Source organism: Tauraco erythrolophus, chromosome Z (genome assembly GCF_009769465.1).
Source record: "Tauraco erythrolophus isolate bTauEry1 chromosome Z, bTauEry1.pri, whole genome shotgun sequence".
In the NCBI taxonomy this organism is placed as follows: domain Eukaryota; kingdom Metazoa; phylum Chordata; class Aves; order Musophagiformes; family Musophagidae; genus Tauraco; species Tauraco erythrolophus.
Window position 1 is genome coordinate 86880395 of NC_141496.1, and position 21006 is coordinate 86901400.

Consider the following 21006-nt stretch of genomic DNA (forward strand, 5'->3'; position numbering starts at 1 on the left):
CTTATTTGAACTATCAATATCTTCACAGACACAACGCAGTACATTAAAATTAAGTTTTACTAGAGTTAAATCAAAAATGAAAATATAACAAGAGACATTTCATAACATTTTGTCCCGCTTGAAAATAGCTGAATGTTACAGTAGTCCAGTTGTGAAGATGTGGCTGAAGTCCAAACCCAATGTTTCCACGTACACATCATTGTTATTTAAACAAATACAAGTTGACTTCAGTATTCTAACACCTAACAAGCCTGTGCATAGTAAGCATTGTTAAATACAAGCAAAGACTTCCATCTGATGTGTAAAATTTAGCGCAAGATTTCCACACCTTTGTACTCACTAGAAAATTTTCAATATAAGACATGGAATCCATGCAATCTTTTACAGTTAGGACCAGGTTTTACTGCAAGATTTTTTGCAAGGTTACACAGTATTTATCTGATTTTCACCAAACATGAGAGTTGGGGCAAACTCATAAAGCTAGAAATTTGAATTTTTCATCTAGGGTCAGGGATAGTGCTTGCCATATTCCCCCTGCTTAATCTTAACACATCTAAGCACTGCAAATGAACTACTTGCATGAGAGCCAGTCAGGGAATTTCACAATCCCTACAACTCATTACGAATTTAACAGCAGCAATACTAAGTATTCATATGTTTCAGATAACACATACAAATATGCTGCACTAAAACTCATTGGGGGAAAAAATTAATAATGCTTCCATCTGTTTTCTGTATAGCTCACATAAAATAGAGAGAAACCAAAATGAAAATGCTATTTTAAAGACTGCTTTTAAACTTTCTTTTGATTCACTTGCTTAGTTCCAAAGGATAGAGCTTAATATATTTAAAAATTAAAATTATTTTTAAGAGAATATATAAGCAAGAAAGAAACAAAACAGCTGAAAGAACAGTGAAATATTAATTTAACCTCTCTTCATTTCCATCTGTTTGAGAAAGTGAACCATTTTCTATTGAAATACTTCTGTATCTCAAATAAAAGTGGGCAGGAATTCTGTGCTTGTAGGGAAAGCTGTTCAATTGCTTATACTCTGGCCTCCACTTCCTATATTGTTTTTGTTGGTTAAATCTCAGCTTTTCAACTGTTAAAGACCATTTTCTATCAACTTACAGAAAACATGTCTAAAAGATACAAAGGTTTGGGGAAGTGATACAAGTACTTTGAGATAAAAATTACTAAAACCCATGTACATCAGAGGTATCTCAGAGGTGGACTGCAATATACAAGGAACAAAATTTATCAAGATAGTTATATTTAATTTTATACAATTATTTAAACACCTCATTTGTAACTGCTTCAGATATCAACAAAAGCTGAAAAAAATGTCCTTGGAAGCTTTTTAATTTTTTTTTTTTATGTAGACAGCTGTGTAAAAGCAAAACATTTTAAGTGTAAACAGTATTAAGAAATTTAATTACTGGAAAAGTTCAATGTTCTCATAGAGCAGGACAAAAAAACAATACACAAGAAAAGGCTGGGGGAAAAAAAGGTAAAACCCAGGAATTCTGCTAGTCACATAAAAGCGACACTGTACAAATATTAATGTACTATTTACATTTCTATATAAGAAAATAAAGGCATATTGCTACCCACTTCTAAGAGGTATGAGGAAGCTGATGACAGGACATTGCGGGGGAAATGCGAAGACAGATATTTTTCAAAATCACGAATTGCATTTAAAAATTACCTCTAAAATGTATTGCATACAAATTAAAGTGGTTATTCATCCCCGGATTCTTGTAAATGAACCCCCACAGTCTTATCTTTAATTTGTAATTTATGTTATCATTGGAACCTTTGCTAAAACTACAGGCATAAATGAGCAGTTTAGGGTATTCCTTACATTATGTATCAAATAGCTGAAGAGACCATCACAAGAAAAATCTATGTTTTCAGACTAATATATAAAATGAAATATACTTTCCCTTTATCACGATTACCATCAATATTATGACTCATTTGGGCAATTTATTATTTTCACATACATGAACAATTTGAGGACAACATCGTAGTTGCGCCTAATCCCTGCAATTCAATGTCTCCAGCCTGAACCACACCTAGGTACTGCTGTCCCTTAGTACTTCCCTCAATTCTCTTCCGTTTGCTTCACTGAGATAAGAGTATAGACAAAGTCACACATTTCTCTTCAGTGTACAGAATACTCTAAAGACCACAGGACCACCTTTGAATCATAGATTCAAATGAATGAACAGAATGAACAGAAAATGTGAATGAATTCTGTTCTGAATGAACAGAAAACTCTGTACAGGTAGATCAATTCAGTCATCAAAGAGTACATCCTTTTCCAGTGCCTGTGAATTTTGTGAGACATGCTATGGTTAGTCATACGGTCTCCATTACTGAGGAAAAAAGTGAAGCTCTTCCCACATTAGGCACGAAAGGTAGACTGGAGTGTTACAAGATAAACCTGAATATGACACAAGCTATGGGAACAGTCCATGTTTTCCTCATTAATTGTCAATGAAATGTTAGGAGAGCAAATCAGATAGTGCAAAGCATTAGTAAGGAAGTACAAATATTCTTCTACTTCCTCTAGCAGTAACTGAGTCCATGAGGTCCAGGCACTTCAGGCAAAACACCATGGCTTTAAAATCACAAAACCTCTTCCCTGAGGGTAGGGAGAGTATTAGTGGCTTACTTCTGTAGGGACGCCAAAGAATCCTGTGAACCAGTATTCATTGTATGCAACAACTGGGTGGAAGGTAGAGAAAAAGGAGGACAATCCCAAGGAGGGAATGCTGTAGATAGGTATTATTGAAAAGCAGTCTCAGGTGTAGCTCCCAGATAGCATTTTTTTGTCTCGGAAGCAGCCTTAGCTGTAACACTTTCCTTTTCTACTGTTGCTGAAGAAAGACCAAAAGAAAAATCAAATGCAGTCTGAAGACACATGCCTCTTCCTTGGTAAAGTGATGAGAATTGGAGAACTCTTCCAGTTTGTACTTCTGGCTGTTGATGTGTCTGTTGTTTGAAGTTTCTTCCTGTAGTGAAAGCGAGTAGCCAGGACAACAGAGCACCAGCATTAACTCTGAACACACAGCTTAAACAAGGGATTGTAGGAACAAGAAAGTTGGAATAAGATGCAAGCTTTAACAAAAATGCCAATTCCCTTTGTGCAATAAACTAGACAAAGAAATCTCAGTGTGGGAGGGTAGGAAAATAGGGTCAAACACAGGAAACTGGTGCTTTGGAGAAGACTTAATAGTGCTGAACTGGTGAAGGAGAAGATTCCCCTTTTGAAATCTGGAGGAGTTCAAAAGAACTCTAGAACCAAATATGTCTCTTTCTGACATTGTTCCCCCAAGGATAAGATGTGGGAGCTATTGTTATGGTCCTGCTTTCTGACAGTTGACACACCTTACTAGAAACCAAAGAGGAATAAACTGCATGGAGGAAAATGAGAACTTGGTGTCCAAAGAGTAAAAGTTTGCAAGGACTAACTGCTAGCTCTGTTGTTCAAACTTTTCAGTATTAAGATATTTTTCCTAAGCTAGCTATATATATAAAAAGTCCTTCCATCTGAAAATGAGGACAAAAAAAGGAATTGCTACAAGAGCAAGACTAGTAATAATGTCAAGAATACATTAAATTTAGCACATGTGCAAAACAGTGTAAGTAGATTATTCCTGAAAATTTTTGTTTAACTATAGAGAAGAGTCTCCTGGCAGCCTCCTGCAGTTCTTCAGTGCCCTCAGAGAGAAAATTTGCCTTATATCTAAAACATCTTTTTGAAAAGTTAAGTCTATTCTCCTTAAAAGAGATAGAAGCACAAACTGACCACTAGCCCTTTTAAATAATCTTTTATGCATTGGAAGGTGGCTATTACACTCTTTCAGTCCTTATCATTGATCTGTTATTTTATAGATTTCATTAATTACACACTTTCAATCTTTCTGCATACTTAATACGCTCAAAACTTCTTAGAATTCTTCTTCCTTTCTTCCAATACGTGTACTTTATGCGTAGTGCTTGATACAAGGTACAGTCACAGAGTGCCTTGACACTGGAAAGTAGCAAAATAATGTCCTCTGAACTTCTCTGCAAGAAACAGTGCCTGACAATCTGGCAATGGTTCTACTATGAAGAGCGGTAGATTTGACAAGCAGGTGGCCTTCAGGCTATGAAATACCAACTTAATGTTCCTCAAAAACAGATACCGGTATTTGTCCAACCTGGGGACCTTTGTAAAATGAACACACATATTTGCAAGCCAAAAAGATCTCCCAAAACCAACCATCTGCAATTTTGGCTTTTTCTGTAACTCATGAGTTTGCATCTCACATACATCAATCTTGTAAAAGGAGTGATAATATGCAAAAATATATGCATCATGTATGCAAGTATATTTTCATGAGCAACGACAGTTTTTCCTCTCTTGGTTTACTATATTTTTATGTACAAACGTGGGAAAAAACATTTTAAAAAGTAGAGACTAAGTACATTTCAGTGGTCATTCACACATGACATTTCATTTAAATCTTAATTTGGTTTTATGGAATTCAAACTACAGAAATTATCTTACAGAAATGAAACAAGGATTTCCTTGTTATACTTGGGAAAAAATCCCAAGATGACCAAACTCAAACTTTTACATTCAATAAAACCTGTTTCTTCTTGTCTTAACTAATAACTGATTTTTAAATCAAAGGATCTAGAGACTTTTCTAAAGATATTAATGTTTAAAATTGAAAAATGCTAGCAAATATCACAATAATTATTTTTTTTCCTTCATGGCTAACTTTCAAATTGTTGTTGTTATAACTGTTTTAGAAACTGAAAATTAATAATCACAGATTTTTCTGTCTTTTTTACACTTTAAAATATTTTATTTTTTTTTAAGTGAAAAGGTGCAACACAACAGCAAGTCTATTGCTGAAATGCTACTTAAAAAGTGTCTGGAAAAGTCACATTTGACCCTTTACAAATAGATAAATAGTATATGAAAGCTTGCTTTTTTATTATTTACCTTAGTTTTCATTGTTTTTTACACAATATGCTTCTGATTCTACAAAAACGTACAGCCTTTTTTAATCACAATTTATAAAAAACCAAAACATGTAAATACCAGTATTTGGGCAGTTTTTTGTGCAGAAACAGTCACACGCCCTTCTGATCACTACTGTTTATGGAGATCTTAATGACAAACATCTATTGCCACACATCTCTAAAGGCAAAGTGAAGCAAGAAAAGTTAAATTCTTTAGAGAATATAAGCAGATTTTCCTGGTTGGATCTGTATAGGAACTGCCATTTTGTTACAAACAGAACAGAAATATAGACTTGCAATGTTTAGGTCACTTTCACTGACTTAAAATATTGTTTTCTCAAGTGACCTAAAAAACTGAGTAAAACAACAGTACGACTATATTGTACAGGGTATTCCTAGTGATAATCATACCTCCTTCAACACCTAATGTAAAACACAGACACTGTTCTAACAAACACCACTTGGCTGACCTAGAAGATAGGACGAAGGAATAAGAGAGTCACGTCCAATTCCTCATGGATTCTCAGCTTGGATCCTGGTTTTTGCACAGTTTACCTTATGAACATGATCCGAGTGACATTTCACAAATTCCTGGATAAATGTTGCTACACTCTGCCAGCAGAGAGACAGGCTGTGTCATGCACAGATCAATAATAGCACTGTGTTTCATCAGCTTCAAAATCAAAAGTGCTTCATCTGGCAAAAGCCATGGCCCTTGAGGATCTGACACATATAAACTGAATACCCTACACAGGATGTCTACTATAAAAGCTGCCAAGTCTAGAGATACACAGTGAGCACACGTAAATAAGAAAAAATATATTTGTATATATAAAGAAGTTTTTAATTCCTTTTAATGAAAAGTAAGAAAAAATATCACAAAGCAGCAGTGGAATAATGAAAATCAGATTAAAATTTTACAACTCTTGATAGAAAAATAAAAACACAGAACAACCCAATATTCATAATCTTTTGAGGAATTCACTATAAAATGCAAGTACCTTTTGAACTATACACAACAATATGTATGACAGTCGTCTGCATTAAAATGCACTCTAAGCTATACGTAATGCCTTCTTATTAAAGTTATGTTCATTAAAAACATAGAACATCAGAAAACTTTTCTCTTCTTCAGGGAAACTAGTCAAAGTAGAGGTCTTGAGACTGTAAATCATCATATACTACCTGTAGTTTCAGGCCTCTGTATAGGCTTTCCCAAGGAAACAACGGAAATTTATGCCTCCTACTGCTTAGCTTTCCTCACAATTATCTTATTTTTTAGTGAAAGAGTTTGTAAATTTATATCTTCAAGTAAGTGCAGCACCAGTAGATTTTTAATCGAAATGACTACCTATCAGAATGATTTTCCTTCACATATTTCTCATAGTAAATATGCTTTTCTTTTTTTCTGCTGAAGTTTCTATTGCAAACAATACTTTGAAAAATCAGTATTTTTCTTCTTTGGAAGACATGCCTTTAATAGAATATCTCAAGTCCTTTATCAAGATTTTGACTCAAAAAAAGATTACTCTTTCTCTGTGCTCCCAATTAAAATAAAAAGCTCTCTTCTTTAAAAATTTCACTATTATACTACCTCACTAAAAACACTGTTTCCTTACACTAAACCCTACAGGTAGACAAAAGAATCTGAAAGAAATATTTAAAAATGGTTCTTTTCTGAATTTTCCTTACCAAGCTATGCACTACCTAAATTAAAATCTTCTCTCAGCTTTGCAATCAGCAACTCTAAAGAGCTGTAACCCACCCATGTAATCCTAAATTCTGCGTACATTACACCACAAAAGCTATTTTTCCTTCTCTTTGCATTTCTTATGCCAAAGACTAACTCTCTTTCAATGTTCCTGCTGCACACTGTGGAACATTTATTTCATTTAGGTTACTCCCTTTATTTCATTGTCCATTTTCCCTGTGCCATGACTCTATATTTGTATGTCTTGAGTGGTGATGGCTTCCTCTTCTGCCTCAGTATTTTCCCTCTTTATGACATGATATTTGAACATCATTATAACACTCCTCCCTGGCTTCAGTTAGACCCTTATAAAACATTGGTTTGACTTTTCTTAAATTTATCATCCATGTTTACACCTCTTCTCCACAGCACTATTAAATGCATTCTGGGTTTCATCACAAAAATACTGTTGCCCAGCTGTGCTCTATGAAGTACATGCATTTCTTCCATCAGTTTTTCACATAAATGAACAGAGCGTTACCAAAGTTGAGCACATACCTTCCTGTTTGTACTTTTCATTAATTCAGCTCAGGTCACTAAACATATCCTCTCTCTTCTTGTCTCTATTTTTTTCATGCTTTTTACAGAACAGGCATTTTTTTATTCCCTTCAGAAAGATTCTGCCCACTGCTAACCACAAGCAGTTGATATCCCTCTAATTCTTTCTTTTTAGATTAATATCACTACAGTTCTCTGACTCCAATTGGCAGTGGCCAATTACAGTCACATAAAAATTACAGACCTCGTATCTGGTATGATTCTATCTTGTTTCAGTTCTGTGTCCCTGCATCTTTCTTTCAATCTTCCTTTGCTAGAGTGAAGATTCTACAAGCAAATTTATTTTTCTTAGATATTTAACCTTCAGTTACCTTTTAATCTCCTCTCTGAAAATCTTGAATTGTTCTCTGGAATGGTATATTTTCAAATCCTTCTCATAAGGCTTCTTCAAATGTTTTTTATTTCCACCAATCTCTTCCTTATACTCTGGGTATTAGAGCTACATAGAGTATTCTAGGAGCACTCACATCATGCCAAGTGAAAGAAAACATATTCTTTCTGCATGGCCTCCAGTTTATAAATTCAAGGACTGCACTAGCGTTGCAATGGCAACAGGAATTCATGCTCAGCTCATTATCTACTAGGACTTTCATTTTTCTTCCGAGTCCCTGGTTCCCAGGAGACAGCCATTCAGCCTCACTCAACATGAACTTGAGCAACGTATTCATTTTCATTATGATGTAACAATTTCCTCATTAAACACACTGTGAGGTCATAATGACCTGTACTTTTCAAGCGGCCTCTGGTGAGTGACTGAAAGCTTAGAATAGCTGTCAATGACAGAAGATAACCTCTTACACTGGCTTGGATTTTTTACATTGACACTAATTTTTAAAAAACGATTGAAAGATTTTACCCCTAAAACAAACAGCAAACAGACTCATATATTTCATAGCATATCCAAATAGAATAGATGTGTAAGGTGTTACCTTGGGGAAAAACTATTATCATTCACGTGAGGGATCATGTGAGATTCTGAGCTAGTGAAAATGATTAAGTGGTACTTACATGCATCGATTTAATCTTAAGGCATGAATTGAGACATTGAGTCTACACCGTGTTCCATGTGTCAGTGCTTAGCTCTGATCCAAATACTAAGTAAAATCAATCATGATGAAGATCATTTTTGGAATTCAATCTTCTATGTACGTTTTAACACAAGGAATCACTGTTGCACAGGGGCATACAACAAAATTGAGTGAATGTGCTTATAAAACTTCTAGATACTTCCAGGTCCATGCAGCCATTTTTGCAATCCCATGACCCTGCTCCTTCAACTTCTTAGGAAATCCAACTCCTCAAATAAGGACCAAAATCATCTTTTACCAATTTACCCAATACATGCACCTAACTTGCTAACCATATTGAGCACCCTGCTCCACCAATCTTATGTTCCCTAACTTCACAATGAGAGACATTTTTTAACAAACTAGGACAGGAGTAAAGGAAAGGGAAGTAAGGTAAAAGGATGCATTAGGAGAATGCAGGAGAATTAACTCACTTAACATTCACAATATAAAGGAATGTAAAAGTATTTCTGCAATTTCTCATGACTCTTGAAAAATTTTTGTAAGAACATAATCAGGAAAACCTTTACCTAGGCCAGGAAAGAGAGAAAAGAGAGACTGTTAGATAAAAATTTATCATGAAACAGACAATTACAAAAAAGGGGAGAGAATTCAAACTTCCAAGGTAGGATATATGGCTGACAGAAACTCAAGGCATGTATTTCTTGCATTTTAGTAGCACCTATATAGAATGGTACACAGAGGTGTTACTGCAGTTTATCAGAATACGACAATATTAAAAAAAATGTGCGGCTACATCCTCTATTGATGTTCCTTCCCTGAAAGTTCTAAACACAAAAGAACCCCTCACCATAGTGAGGATATTCAAGACTAGAGCAAATAAAACTTATTTTTACCACCATAACCAGGAGGTATTGAAATTTCATTGAATTCAATGGGAATAAACACATGCATAGAGTGGTGAGCGAATCACTTTCATAGTTAATACTAGTAGTTACTGATAATGAATAATTCATGGACCACTCCAGCGAACAAGCCTGAGAGTACTGATCCAACTGCAACCCAAACTGATTTTCTATGATAATCTATAAGAAAATATAGATTTCCTAAGGAGTTGAAATCAGACTGACAAAGGTGAGATGTAATCTCTTGTCTACATATGAATAATTATTCCCAAATCAATGGGGTTTTTGAGGGTGAATAAATATTACCTATCAAAACTGCATATTATCTACACAACTTTACATAGTAGAGAAGGTTCAAGAATCCAGTCTAGCTCTATGCTTAGCTTTAATTAAATGAGCTGATCACACTGAATTCAATGAAGACATTCTTGTGAGCACAAAAGGAAATCCTATTACAACAGTATTTATTGAGCTTTTCCAGTTCTCGAATAGTATCTTATCCAGGAAATTTTTGGGGAAAAACCTGCAAACTGAGTTCTATTTTTTGTCTGAGAATAAGATTCAATGCACAGAGAAAGTTTGATCAAATCTCTGAGAAGGTGAAGAAAAATGAGCTACATTATCACATGAAAGCCATAACTAAAATATACAGGACAATATATTTCAGTGTTTACCGTAATATATGTACAAGTATATTCTATTACTGCATTATATTATTAGATATAAATATATTAGATAAGCTTATAGATATGTGTTCTATCTCCATTTTACAAGAATGTACTAATCCTTGTGATACAGGTTCTTTCTTTAAATACAGAAGTATATCTTTTAGGATATCTACGTGTTACAGCAATATAAATTCTATTGACTGTAAGTATATTCTATGAACTTCATGCAGTCTCCACAACTTTTTCCTTATACTATATTTTTCTAGAATTTACCTATCTCTAAGTTATTTCATCTTATCTATCTTCATCATCAGCAATATAATATCTCTCATAGTTCTAGTTCATGCCAACTGTTCTCTTTAATTTATGAATGAGACTCATTTCCTACGTGCAATGTACTTCAACTGTTGCTCATCAATAATTCAACAGGTCTATTGTAATTTTGCTTCAGAGATCAATATAAATGTAAAAGGTATTTTGCTTTATTTTTGTTTTGTAATGAAAGCACAGTTTCATGATAAATATATTTTACAGTGTAGTTCTGTTAACGTAACTGACTTCAGGATGCTGTAAGTTTCCAATGCAGCAAACTATGAAAACAAATAAAATAATATAAAAAACTTTTTGAGTAGATGCATTTGAAAAGGGCAGTTACTTTCATGTTTACCATTCGGCAAATCCTCATTTTATTTCCAAGTAAACTTCTCTGACAGAGTAGAAAATAGAAATTTGAGAACTGCTTTATATCAACAGCAATGGTGAAATCAGTAGTTTATCAGAGGAAAGATTATTTAGACATTTCCCCATTTAGTAACCAGAAAGTTTGAACAAACATATTTAACTAGCTGATCATGTTTCATTCCAGGTAGAATTTTGGATTAGGACTTTAAAGAGGTGAATTCTAGTCTCACAGAGTCACAGAGCACTGTCTGTCCCTGTTTCCAGTCTTTACAAGTGTGACATCATAGCCCGATTTTCAATTTATTAGGCTCAGAAAAGCTCCAATAAAGCTACAATACATCAGAACCAATTACTCTCGATATTGTTAATTAAAAGCCTTCAAAAACCACAGGTAGGGACCAGAAATTAAACTTAAATGCCATAAAATTTAAGTTTGAAATAAATAACAGACAATTTTTCCTACATGCAGATTGTATTGTTCCGGTCTGGAACATTGTGGTGACTCCAGGAAGAACAGCTGTCTCTCAAGAATGCATAGATCAGGGGTGTGTTTTGAGTTTTGAATTATCTACTGTGCCTGCAAAAAGGTCTCTTCAAGGTCTGCATACACAGTGGTAACAGCGGCATAACCTCAGAGAAAAAGATATAGAATTTACACCCAATCAAATTCTGAGAAGACTTCAGTCTCATACTGGCACATAGTTTAGTTCAATTATTAAACTTCTGCTGTCTTAGATTGTATTTGCAAACTCTGAAAAGGTCAGGCAGTATATCCTGCTTTATTATACTTTTATCCCTTCTGGTTTACCTTTTCTGTTGCATTTTAAGAAATAGTAGAATAGAAAATTTGCTGGTTCAATTTTTAAATATTTTTGAGAAACTGTCTTTACTTATTTTTGAACATTGTGCCCAAAGGTTATAGTTCCTGCAAATTAATCAAGACTACTTATATTCAAAGCAATTAATAAAGGATAATCCGTATGCTTCTAAAGAAGGAAAGCAGGGAGAAATCACATTTTTCCTGATATTTTCGGGAGCAGACTTTTCCTTAACAGTTTCATGCAATTATTTGATTATTTCATTACACACTGTGCCAAAGGTGGATGGCTGCAGAAATTATTTTGCAGTGAGTTTGGCAAAAGGTATATTTAGATTTTTTGTTTTTTAAGATGGATACAAGTAAGATGTTCCAGACTTAAGTGCATTCTGTAAGAATGGAAAGAGACATTGTTGAACAGAGCAGAAACAAATTGAATTCTTAGTAGATTATTTTTTATCTACTAAAATATAAGGTCATTATAGCAGCTGTTTTTACTTTTTTTTTTTTACTCCTTCTACATATGAAAGTCAGAATTCCTGCATATACCATTGATGCAGTAGTCATCTTTTGCACAGTTTAACTGTCAAAATTACAATTTATGCTTAACTTAAAGTCTTCCAAATTTTAATTCTTCTAAAACTTCTTATAAAATTCTATCATCCAGATATTCTGTGGATATGATTAGTATCTGATGCAAATAATGAGAAACACCTTCTTGTGTCACTGGAAAGAAAAAAATAACCCAAACCACTTAATTTAGAAAAGATGACACCAAATGCAGAAACTTTCTTATGAACTTAATAAAAAAGAAGCACAAATGCTTTGGAGTATTTCCACGAAATAGGAGTCAAAAAGATAAAACCAGGACACATGTAAAAGTGTTCTGGGAGGAAACAATTGGATGTTTGCTATGAGAATTTCTAACTGGAATATTTTGTTTTCATTTGCTTCCGCACGCAGCTTTTGCTTTATTAAACTGCCTTTATCTTGACTCATAAGTGGGTTTTTTGCATCTTATTTTCTACTCACCCCATCCTGCTGAGGAAGGGACTGACAAAGTGGCTTGGTGGGCACCTAGCGTCCAGCCAAGGTCAACCCACCACAGACTCAAAGTGAGATCTTTGTGTAAATACTAGTTAAGTCAATAATTTACAATGCATCCAAATCCACCATCAGTTTCTTCTTTGTTTCAGTGTAACCGAATAATGCTAGATAGGCTGGTTGACTCATATTTGGGTACCATAAGAAGAGTGAAGATGTGATGCTGAATTTGCAGATGCAACTCTGAATTCTTAGCTGTTCTCTGATAGATTGGGTAGTAAAAAAGTCAAGAAAATATGTAGAGAAAGCCACAAACAAACTTTAAAGAATAAAAGGCTTTCTCTAGCCCTTTACTCTTCTGCTTCTCAGGCTTGTACCTTTCTATGCTCAAGATAATCCACTGGATAAACAAACTTTTGGCAAGCAAATTCTATTTCAAAAGCATAGTATGAGCTCAGGGGAAAAAAGTTCCCTTAAAATTGAAAGAGAACTGAAAATCGAATGGTTAAAATAAAGTTTGGAGAGATTTTTAAAATGCTATCAGAAAAAAAAATCTCAGGTTGAGTTACAGTTAAAATGTGCAGAGGCTTCTTAAAAAAAAAAAAAAAAAAGCGCTCCTTTTCTTCTCAATTCAGCAAAAACATCATAGCTCCATGTCTGCAGGAACCTTACTTAAACCTTCATGTTATCCTCTCCAAAGGATCTGTGACCGTTTGATTGGTTAACTTGTTCCCATTCTTCAAGATTCAGGTTTTGTGCTGAAGTAGGCTTAGGCACTTTGCAAATGCCTATAGCATTCCACTAAGAATTGCAGCTTTTCCTGTGACATCGCCTGAGAAATGCTGGAGAACTGAGGCAAAAGATCCTACGGTACTTTTAAGGAGTGAACCTGTCAGTGGCCTTGACAGGAATAAGACAAGCACTAATGACTTAACCTGCTGATGATTTTAATTTCTTATTCAATACACTTTATCTGAACTTTTGCAACAAGAATGACACCTACAGCATAAAACTAATTATAATTATTGTGCTGTACGCAATAGATATGTTCTTCTTATAAGCAGTCACTCAGTGATAGGAATGAGTAGAGGGGGAAATAAACCTTAGGAAGAATTTTTTCGTGGATTTTTCCAGCAATTTCTTTTGGATATTTTTCTAAAAACTAAGGAAACACTAAATCCCTCCACTTCTACATTAAGTATCAGCTGTGATTTCTACACAGAGATAGCAAAATATAACTACTGTACTTCTGTACAGACTGTCTTATCTCAGTGTATGATGTGAATCCTTGGAGAATGCAAGCTTTGGTTCTCACATGGGCAGCCATTTTACGAAATACACAAAGCATTGCTTTTGCAGAAACAAAACAAAGCAAGAAGTCTACATTACTGCAAACAGTTTACAAGGTCATACAAAAAAAGGATTGTGAATTCAGATTTCTGAACTCCGACAAGCAGACAGTCAGATATATACATCCATCCACCCATGTCTATGTGGATCTTCAAGAAAAATATACATAATCATACATGTACATACATTCTGAAAACCAACAGATGCCAGTCCGTAGGTTGTATGAACTCTAAAATCTGTCTCAAAATGAACATCTGGAACTCTTAAATCTTAAATCCAGAGTCGATCTCCTAGCATTAGATTCCTTGAGGATTATAATGAAGGACTGACTGCACAAACATCTGCCCTTGTCTGCTAATGGATTTATTTTCTTACCTAAATTCAGGCAACATGGCATCTCGTCCAAGCCATGATGTTAATGTTTACAGTTGCTAGAATGAGATACTTACCTTAGCCCAGCATCATAAGTTCACTGTTAACATCAGATTACTCAGAACTTTACGATTAGATTTGGAAGCTTATTTTTGGATATTAGTCATTTTGTCACTCTTGAAGTGTTTAAGAGTCTCCCTAAAACCAGAGATTGTCTCAATCTTTAGTTTTTCATGGATTGTTTGCTTGTTTTTTACCTTCTACCTGTGCAAGAAAATTCTAAAATCTAAAGTTATAGAAGCATTGAGATGAAACTGACAACAGTGTTCCTACTAGTGAAAAAAAGTATTTTTAAAAAATGTCAATTCCCTTGTAATATAAAATTTCACTTCTAGATACTATTCCTTATTATTAAACACATAAAAAAACACACAAATGTGTGCTTTACAACCATTTGATCTGTCTGAATCATGGTTCTCTCTCTAAAACATGCATGTACCCTGCAGTGACTGTGTAGGTTCTTTACCTCCTTAATTTTCACTTGGCAAGTAGCCCAAGCCTCTGCTTTAAATTTCCCACTTGGTAGCACTACTATGGCACCTGAAGAGTAATTAGTTGTAAGAAAGGGAATTTGAACTAGTTGCTGAGAAGGAAAAAAATGTGCATGCCTAATAAAGATTTTTCCTTGAATACCTGCAACACCATTTATCTATTTTTGCTTAGAATGCACCACCCTTTAAATAGACCAGTGACCATTTCGTTCTTTTTTTTTAAACTTCCCAGAAAAACTGAGTGAAAGAGAATTAGTCTGGCTTTAAGACCATGCTATTTCACTTTTAGTCACTCTTCTACATTACAGCAGCACTTATCTTGACACAAATTTTGCTGCTTTTTTTTTTCTTTTTCCACACAGTTTCTTGATAATGGCCTCTTTTATTTTATTTCTCACATTGCTCCACTATGGACACCTAAGGTGTAGTCTTCTAGGAAGGGAAATCATGAAGATATCTGAGCAAGCAGAATATTTTACCTAAATTACACATATAACTCTCTGTGAAGTTTATACTGTCCATGAAACTTTACATTATGATACTATTTGTGAGGCAGGCAGATCTCCATTGGTTCCAATGACCTTGGAAACTCTTTTTGAACAATTCATTACATATATATAGTTATGCAAAATGAGTAACAGAAATAAGATTTTCCCTTCTCTAGAAATTAGCAGTTCCCCAGCCCTAAGAAAGTGAAAAGTGCTGCTCCTGATACTGCTTCTGCCTTCTGTGCAAAGACAGAAATGCAGAGAAGTTTGAGGGGGAGGGGATTTGATTTCTTTTTTAATGTCTGCCTCCTTCCAGCAAGTCCATCTGTTGTAGCACTATAATTCTGGAAGCAAGATGTGTGTGTGACCAACAGGAGACAATTACTGCAAAAGTGTTTGTTGATTCAGCTCTATAAAGGGCAGGCCAATCACTACAGTATGAATAGAAAAGAATTCCAGCTGAGGAGCTGCATATAGATTAACACAAATACATATATAAAAATGAGAATGGGGAAAACCAGAAATGAGTAATAGTATGAGAAAGGATTAAGTAGGAATAAAGACTGAAGTAGAGAAGAAAGCTGGCATCTTTGGGGCTGTTACCCAAATAGTTTACTAGTCTCTATTTTCACACACCTTGTTCTCTAGCTTTCCACCTCGACAGAGAGTGATGGGATTAAACAGGTATGGAACTGGTCTGAGTCTCCTCTGGAAGAAAATTCCAGTTGCCTTCCACTCTTGGAGCGTATGAAGACAGTTGGTTTCTCCAAAACTATCTGTTCTTCACAGAGGAATAAGTGCTAAGATCATGTGGAGTGACCAGATTAGGGAAGTTCTCACACCATGGGCTAAAAGTGAAACTTCCCTCATCCCTTTGAATGTAGGTGAAACGTCAGCATGAAGACTAGCTCTTTGTTGGAAGGATTAATGAATTGGGCTGATACAATAGTAAATCAGGCCTCAATATCATTTGTACATAGTAACTGATTCAGAATCTCATGTAATGCAAGCTAATAGATAACATTTCATAATTTTGACTCTAAGAAATTAAGAGATAAAAATCAATGTTATCAAAATTTCACAGAATTACAACAGAATTCAGTTGAACATTGTAAGACACCACAATGAAAAGTACTTTACCTCTATGGTCAGTTTACTAGCTTGAAGTCTCTGATCAGCCAAATGTAGTTGAGTTGTTAGTTTTTCATTGGTTTCTTTAAATCCTTTCTCGGAAGACACTGATGTCTTTTTTTCCTTCTGTAAAACAGTTATCTGCTGCTGCAATGACTTAATTCTTTCCTGCAGTAGAGTAACAGAGTAGCCTGGTTTCTGGACGATATTTCTCCTTTTTGTTCTGTTTACTAAACACAAAATAGCATGTTACTAAACTGACAGCCTCTGAAACATTTCTCAGTAAGCAAACTGGTAAATTAATTCAGTTAACCTGTAAATGCTCTATGTTGTTCTTTTTCTGAAGTGCCAACACTGCAAACTCAACAAGGACTCAGAAGTCACATGTGGCTCGTTTCTGATCAGTATTATAAGAAATAAGGGCTTCAGTGTTTTGTTAATAGATTTATTTTTTTTTAAGGTCTAAGCCAAAAAAACACTTAATTTTGTTTCATTAGCTGTGCTGGCTACAAGAGACAAACAAGAACAAAAGGTAGTGAAGAGCTTTATTTTATAGCCAGCAGATTCAATAGGTGGCACTTAGTAAAAACAGAGAATATTTTAACTGTGTGAAAAGATTCTGATAGTCACTTCTTATATGATAACTGCACTTTAAAATAATGAGTTAAATCTTTGAAAATACACTCACGCAAACTTAAACAGGCAAATCCTGCAACAGCATATAAGCAGGCTTGTGTAATATAGAAGAGGTTTTGGAATATAGGGCAGGAATGCCTTGTCAATCTTAATTATGAAGGTGCCAGAAATACGTCACACTCCTACCTTTGCTTAGCGTTGATGGATAAGATGTTACAAGACAGAAGATCTTCCTGCTCTTGGAAAGTAACTTTGCTAAGTCTTTATTCTGTGAATGGCCCTAAATAAAACACAGAAGCACAACGCTAGCAACTCGTCTTTAAGGCACACCAATCATAGTACTCCAAAGTTTTCTGGTTGAATTGAAGCAACTGAAATTACTTCAAATAATTCACAAAATTCTAATGAATTTTAATTTGAAAATCAGTCTTACAACATCATCCAGCAAAGTGTAAAAATTTTGGTCTTTCTCATCAAATGTAGAAGAAATAATAAACTATTACAGGTAAATCCAAAAATACCAAAAAATGACAGAGAAAAATGAATTAGCTCTTAATGCCTACGTGATTTTTTTTAGATAAGATGCAAATTTACTTGCAGGGAAAAAAGATGCTATGCATTACTTGAAAGCCTACAATATCCTTTTTTAAAAATATATTTAAGTGAAAATAAAAATGAATAGCAGTCGTATTAGTTTAAAAGGAGGAAGATCAGATCAGACACTGAGCACTGGAAGATGCATGAATATATATGAACATGCAAATATAATCCCTGTGTTTGTACAAGGTTTAACAAAAGTCAGCTGCATGCATTTTAAATATCTGATTTGAAAAGTCAGATATTTCCAGGACCTATCAAATGTTCAATGACAGAAGCAGAGGATAAAGAAGGACGCTTGCAATATGTAAAAAGAAAATGGCCAGAGCATGGTTTACTTGAAAATCAAAGCATTATTTCTCTGGCTCTTAAATGCTTAGGGTATTTTGAAACACTTTTGTTTTTTAATTCTGGAACATTTATCCAATTCTTAAAGTCTTCAGTTTGCAAATTCTATGTGATATCATGCAACATATTTCTGGAAATCTTCGTAACTAAAATAGTTGTTCATCAAATTTAGAAGAGTAAATAACAATAGATTATCTATTAACTGCACTGAACAAATTACTGACATTGTAGAATACCTTAGCCACGAATTCTAAATTTGTACAATCACTACACAATTTGAAAAACTGGGAAATAGGATATGCTAGAAAAAAAACCAAAAAAACAAAAGAAATGTTAAGTGCCAACTTTTCAGAGTAAAACCAAAGCAAAGGAAAACACAGGAAGTCAAGCTCATGTACGTCTGTCTTCTTCAAGTAGTCTCTTACTTATTTTATTCAAAGACAGCAATGGAAACCAGTACTAAGTCCCTATCAGTACGACCAGAGGATCCTACAGACACTGAAGACATGTAATTGGATGACCAATGCTAGTCTGAAGAGGTGATTATATGTTACAGAGAACTGAGCTCTCAGCAGGTGATGCGCAAACAATCCATGCCTGCAGTGAAAAGATGGAGATCTCGGCTCTAGGCCACGGCTCTGATAAATATATGAGTTGTAAGAGTGCTAATAACTCTCCTGATACTGCACAGGTTATGATGTATTTACACCACATGGGACAAAACTGAGAAAGTCCCTGAGTCATAAATGATCTCATCTCCAACCCCAGGCATACCTCAGGAGATTTCTCTAGCCTTTCATTGTGTGAGAATCCCATGACCCAGCTGGAGTGTCCTTAAATCCTCAGGAGGGATTTAAGATTTCTGTTAAAATTGGTGTTCCTGATTGTCAATAATGAACTTTTTTGCAATGCTGTCTTCTGTACTCACAAACCATGTTTTCAGATGCCTTCCCTGCAACAGGGGACTTCTGCTGAAGTATATTTACCTGCTTAGGGCTCTTGGGATGCTTTCTGTGTATGTTCCAAGTCCACCAGTCTGTTACACACATGTATCACAATGTATCTGTGTTTGTCTTTTCCAGTAGGAACAGAGAGTAAATGCATATTAGGCAAACAGAAGAGACACTGGCCGTGTCTACACTACCAAGCAAGAGAGATCACAGCCTCCTAGATTCCCTGCCTTGTATATCCTCACTTAGGAGCAGTAGGAGATAAGAGAAGTAGCACACTCCCTCAGATTTTTTACATATATTATGTGCACACATTCATACTGTGTATTCTATACCAACAGATGGTTGCAGAAGAATTTCCCTTTTTTCAGCTTTTCTGCCAGAAAAGTAGAACTTTTAATGGAAACACACAACCAAGAATATATAACAAGACCAGAGAGTTTGTATTTGCTTTAAAATTGTGGACACTAAGAAAATATAACCTGTTTTCAAGCTATTTAGTGTATCACCATACATCTAGTTTTCTAACAGCAGCAAGTTGTTCGTTTTTTCATTATTCTGTTTCTTGGAAACAAGAATATCTGCTTGTGTTTTAAATTCCATGAAGTGAAGCGATTTATTTGGGCAAACACCGGAGGGAACACGTATTAGACATTGTTCAAAAGTCCAAAAATGAGTCATCTGTTACAGATTGTATGGAGCCTCTAAAGACCTGGGAAACGACCAGCTGGCCCTCTTCTGTGAGACAACAGCATATAGACATTAGGAATGAGACAAGGGGTTCAAATCCCAGGCAATGCATGTAAATGCGCTAAGAAGCAGCTAGAAGCACACTTTTCTCTAGGCAGAATCTCCTGGACAGAGATAGAGCCAAAAGCACTTTTCTAAGGTGGAGACAAGTCTTTCTGCACACGAGACGAACTGAGAGGTGTTCATGCTTGATTAGTCAGCACACCATTTTCCTAGAGGGGAGTGGATGTTGCCGTTTCCTTGTTATGGGTTAGGTCACTCTGTTCTGCATGGCTTTTCTGACTGAGAGAGAGTTTAATGGGATGTCTATGGCATTCTTTGTCTGGACTGGGAGATAGCAGGACTAGCTTACAGCAGCTTTACATTTTTAATCAGCTTTTCAACTCCTGACACCCCCTCCAAATACTTTTGCAGACTACTTGTTCAGAAAATATTCTCAATGATAATGAAACTACCCACTGAATATCTGGAAGCAGATTTTCTTTTCAGTTTAGAACAAGAGTCAAATTAATCAAGAGGGGAACAGCAGTGATAACAGTAACTACTAAACTTCACCACTCTGCATAGGAGAACCAAGTAAGTTCTATTATATACCTTTTTATCATAATGCTGTTTTTTGCCTTCTAAATGAACAATGTTGCAGGGCTTTTGACTATCTTGTGTACGCTTTTTTCCCTGTTGTTTACTTCTGTCTGGAAGTGGATCAATGTTTTGCACGGTCTTCATAATCACTGTTTCAGGACTTTCAGAAGTTGGTATTTCAGCATCACTAAAACAGCAATTTCAGGAAAACAAAACAAAAGAAAGCTAAACGTTAAAAGTTCCAAACAGCCAATACTTGAGCACACAGAAAATAACACATGCAAGAAAGAAGAGAAACTAATAAAATCCAAACAGTACTAAGTTGACTTATTCAATGTATTTTTACAAATACAATAAAGACAAAATCTCTGAAATTGCCTTATGAAGTTCTACTCTGTCAAATGGAATCTCACTCTACAGTGCACGGAGGTCTGAGACTTTAACTGCTTCTTAAAGGACAGCTTTTGTTACAGTCTACAAACGTGACACATATAAAAAACTACTTGATAGTACTTCTAGTCTGTGGATGGCTCACAAGGATACACTATGTTTCTACTTTTCTTCATTTTCACATTTGATAACAAAACAAATAAATGCACAATACTTGACGCAATAACATTTTGTTTCAACTGAACTTTATTTGCAGTGTTGACTTGAGGCAAACTCAGAAATCACACTTCAGTGAAATCTCTGCCTAGCAGCCCTTCGGAGTGCTTTTAAATTCTGTAAACTTGGTAGTCCTTCTACTGTGATTGCTTGCCATGCAGAGAAGCT

General features: G+C 35.1%; 1 protein-coding gene across 1 annotated transcript in view; it reads right to left on the reverse strand.

Moving 5' to 3' along the window:
• CNTLN (centlein) overlaps positions 1–21006 on the reverse strand; it is a 208194-nt gene that overhangs the window by 42351 nt on the left and 144837 nt on the right. Inside the window, exons 16-18 of the mRNA XM_086629919.1 lie at positions 20245–20419; positions 17192–17285; positions 16379–16599 (exon numbers count right to left, since the gene is read on the reverse strand). Of these exons, the coding sequence (XP_086486045.1) occupies positions 16379–16599; positions 17192–17285; positions 20245–20419 (490 nt within the window). The remainder of the gene's footprint in view (positions 1–16378; positions 16600–17191; positions 17286–20244; positions 20420–21006) is intronic.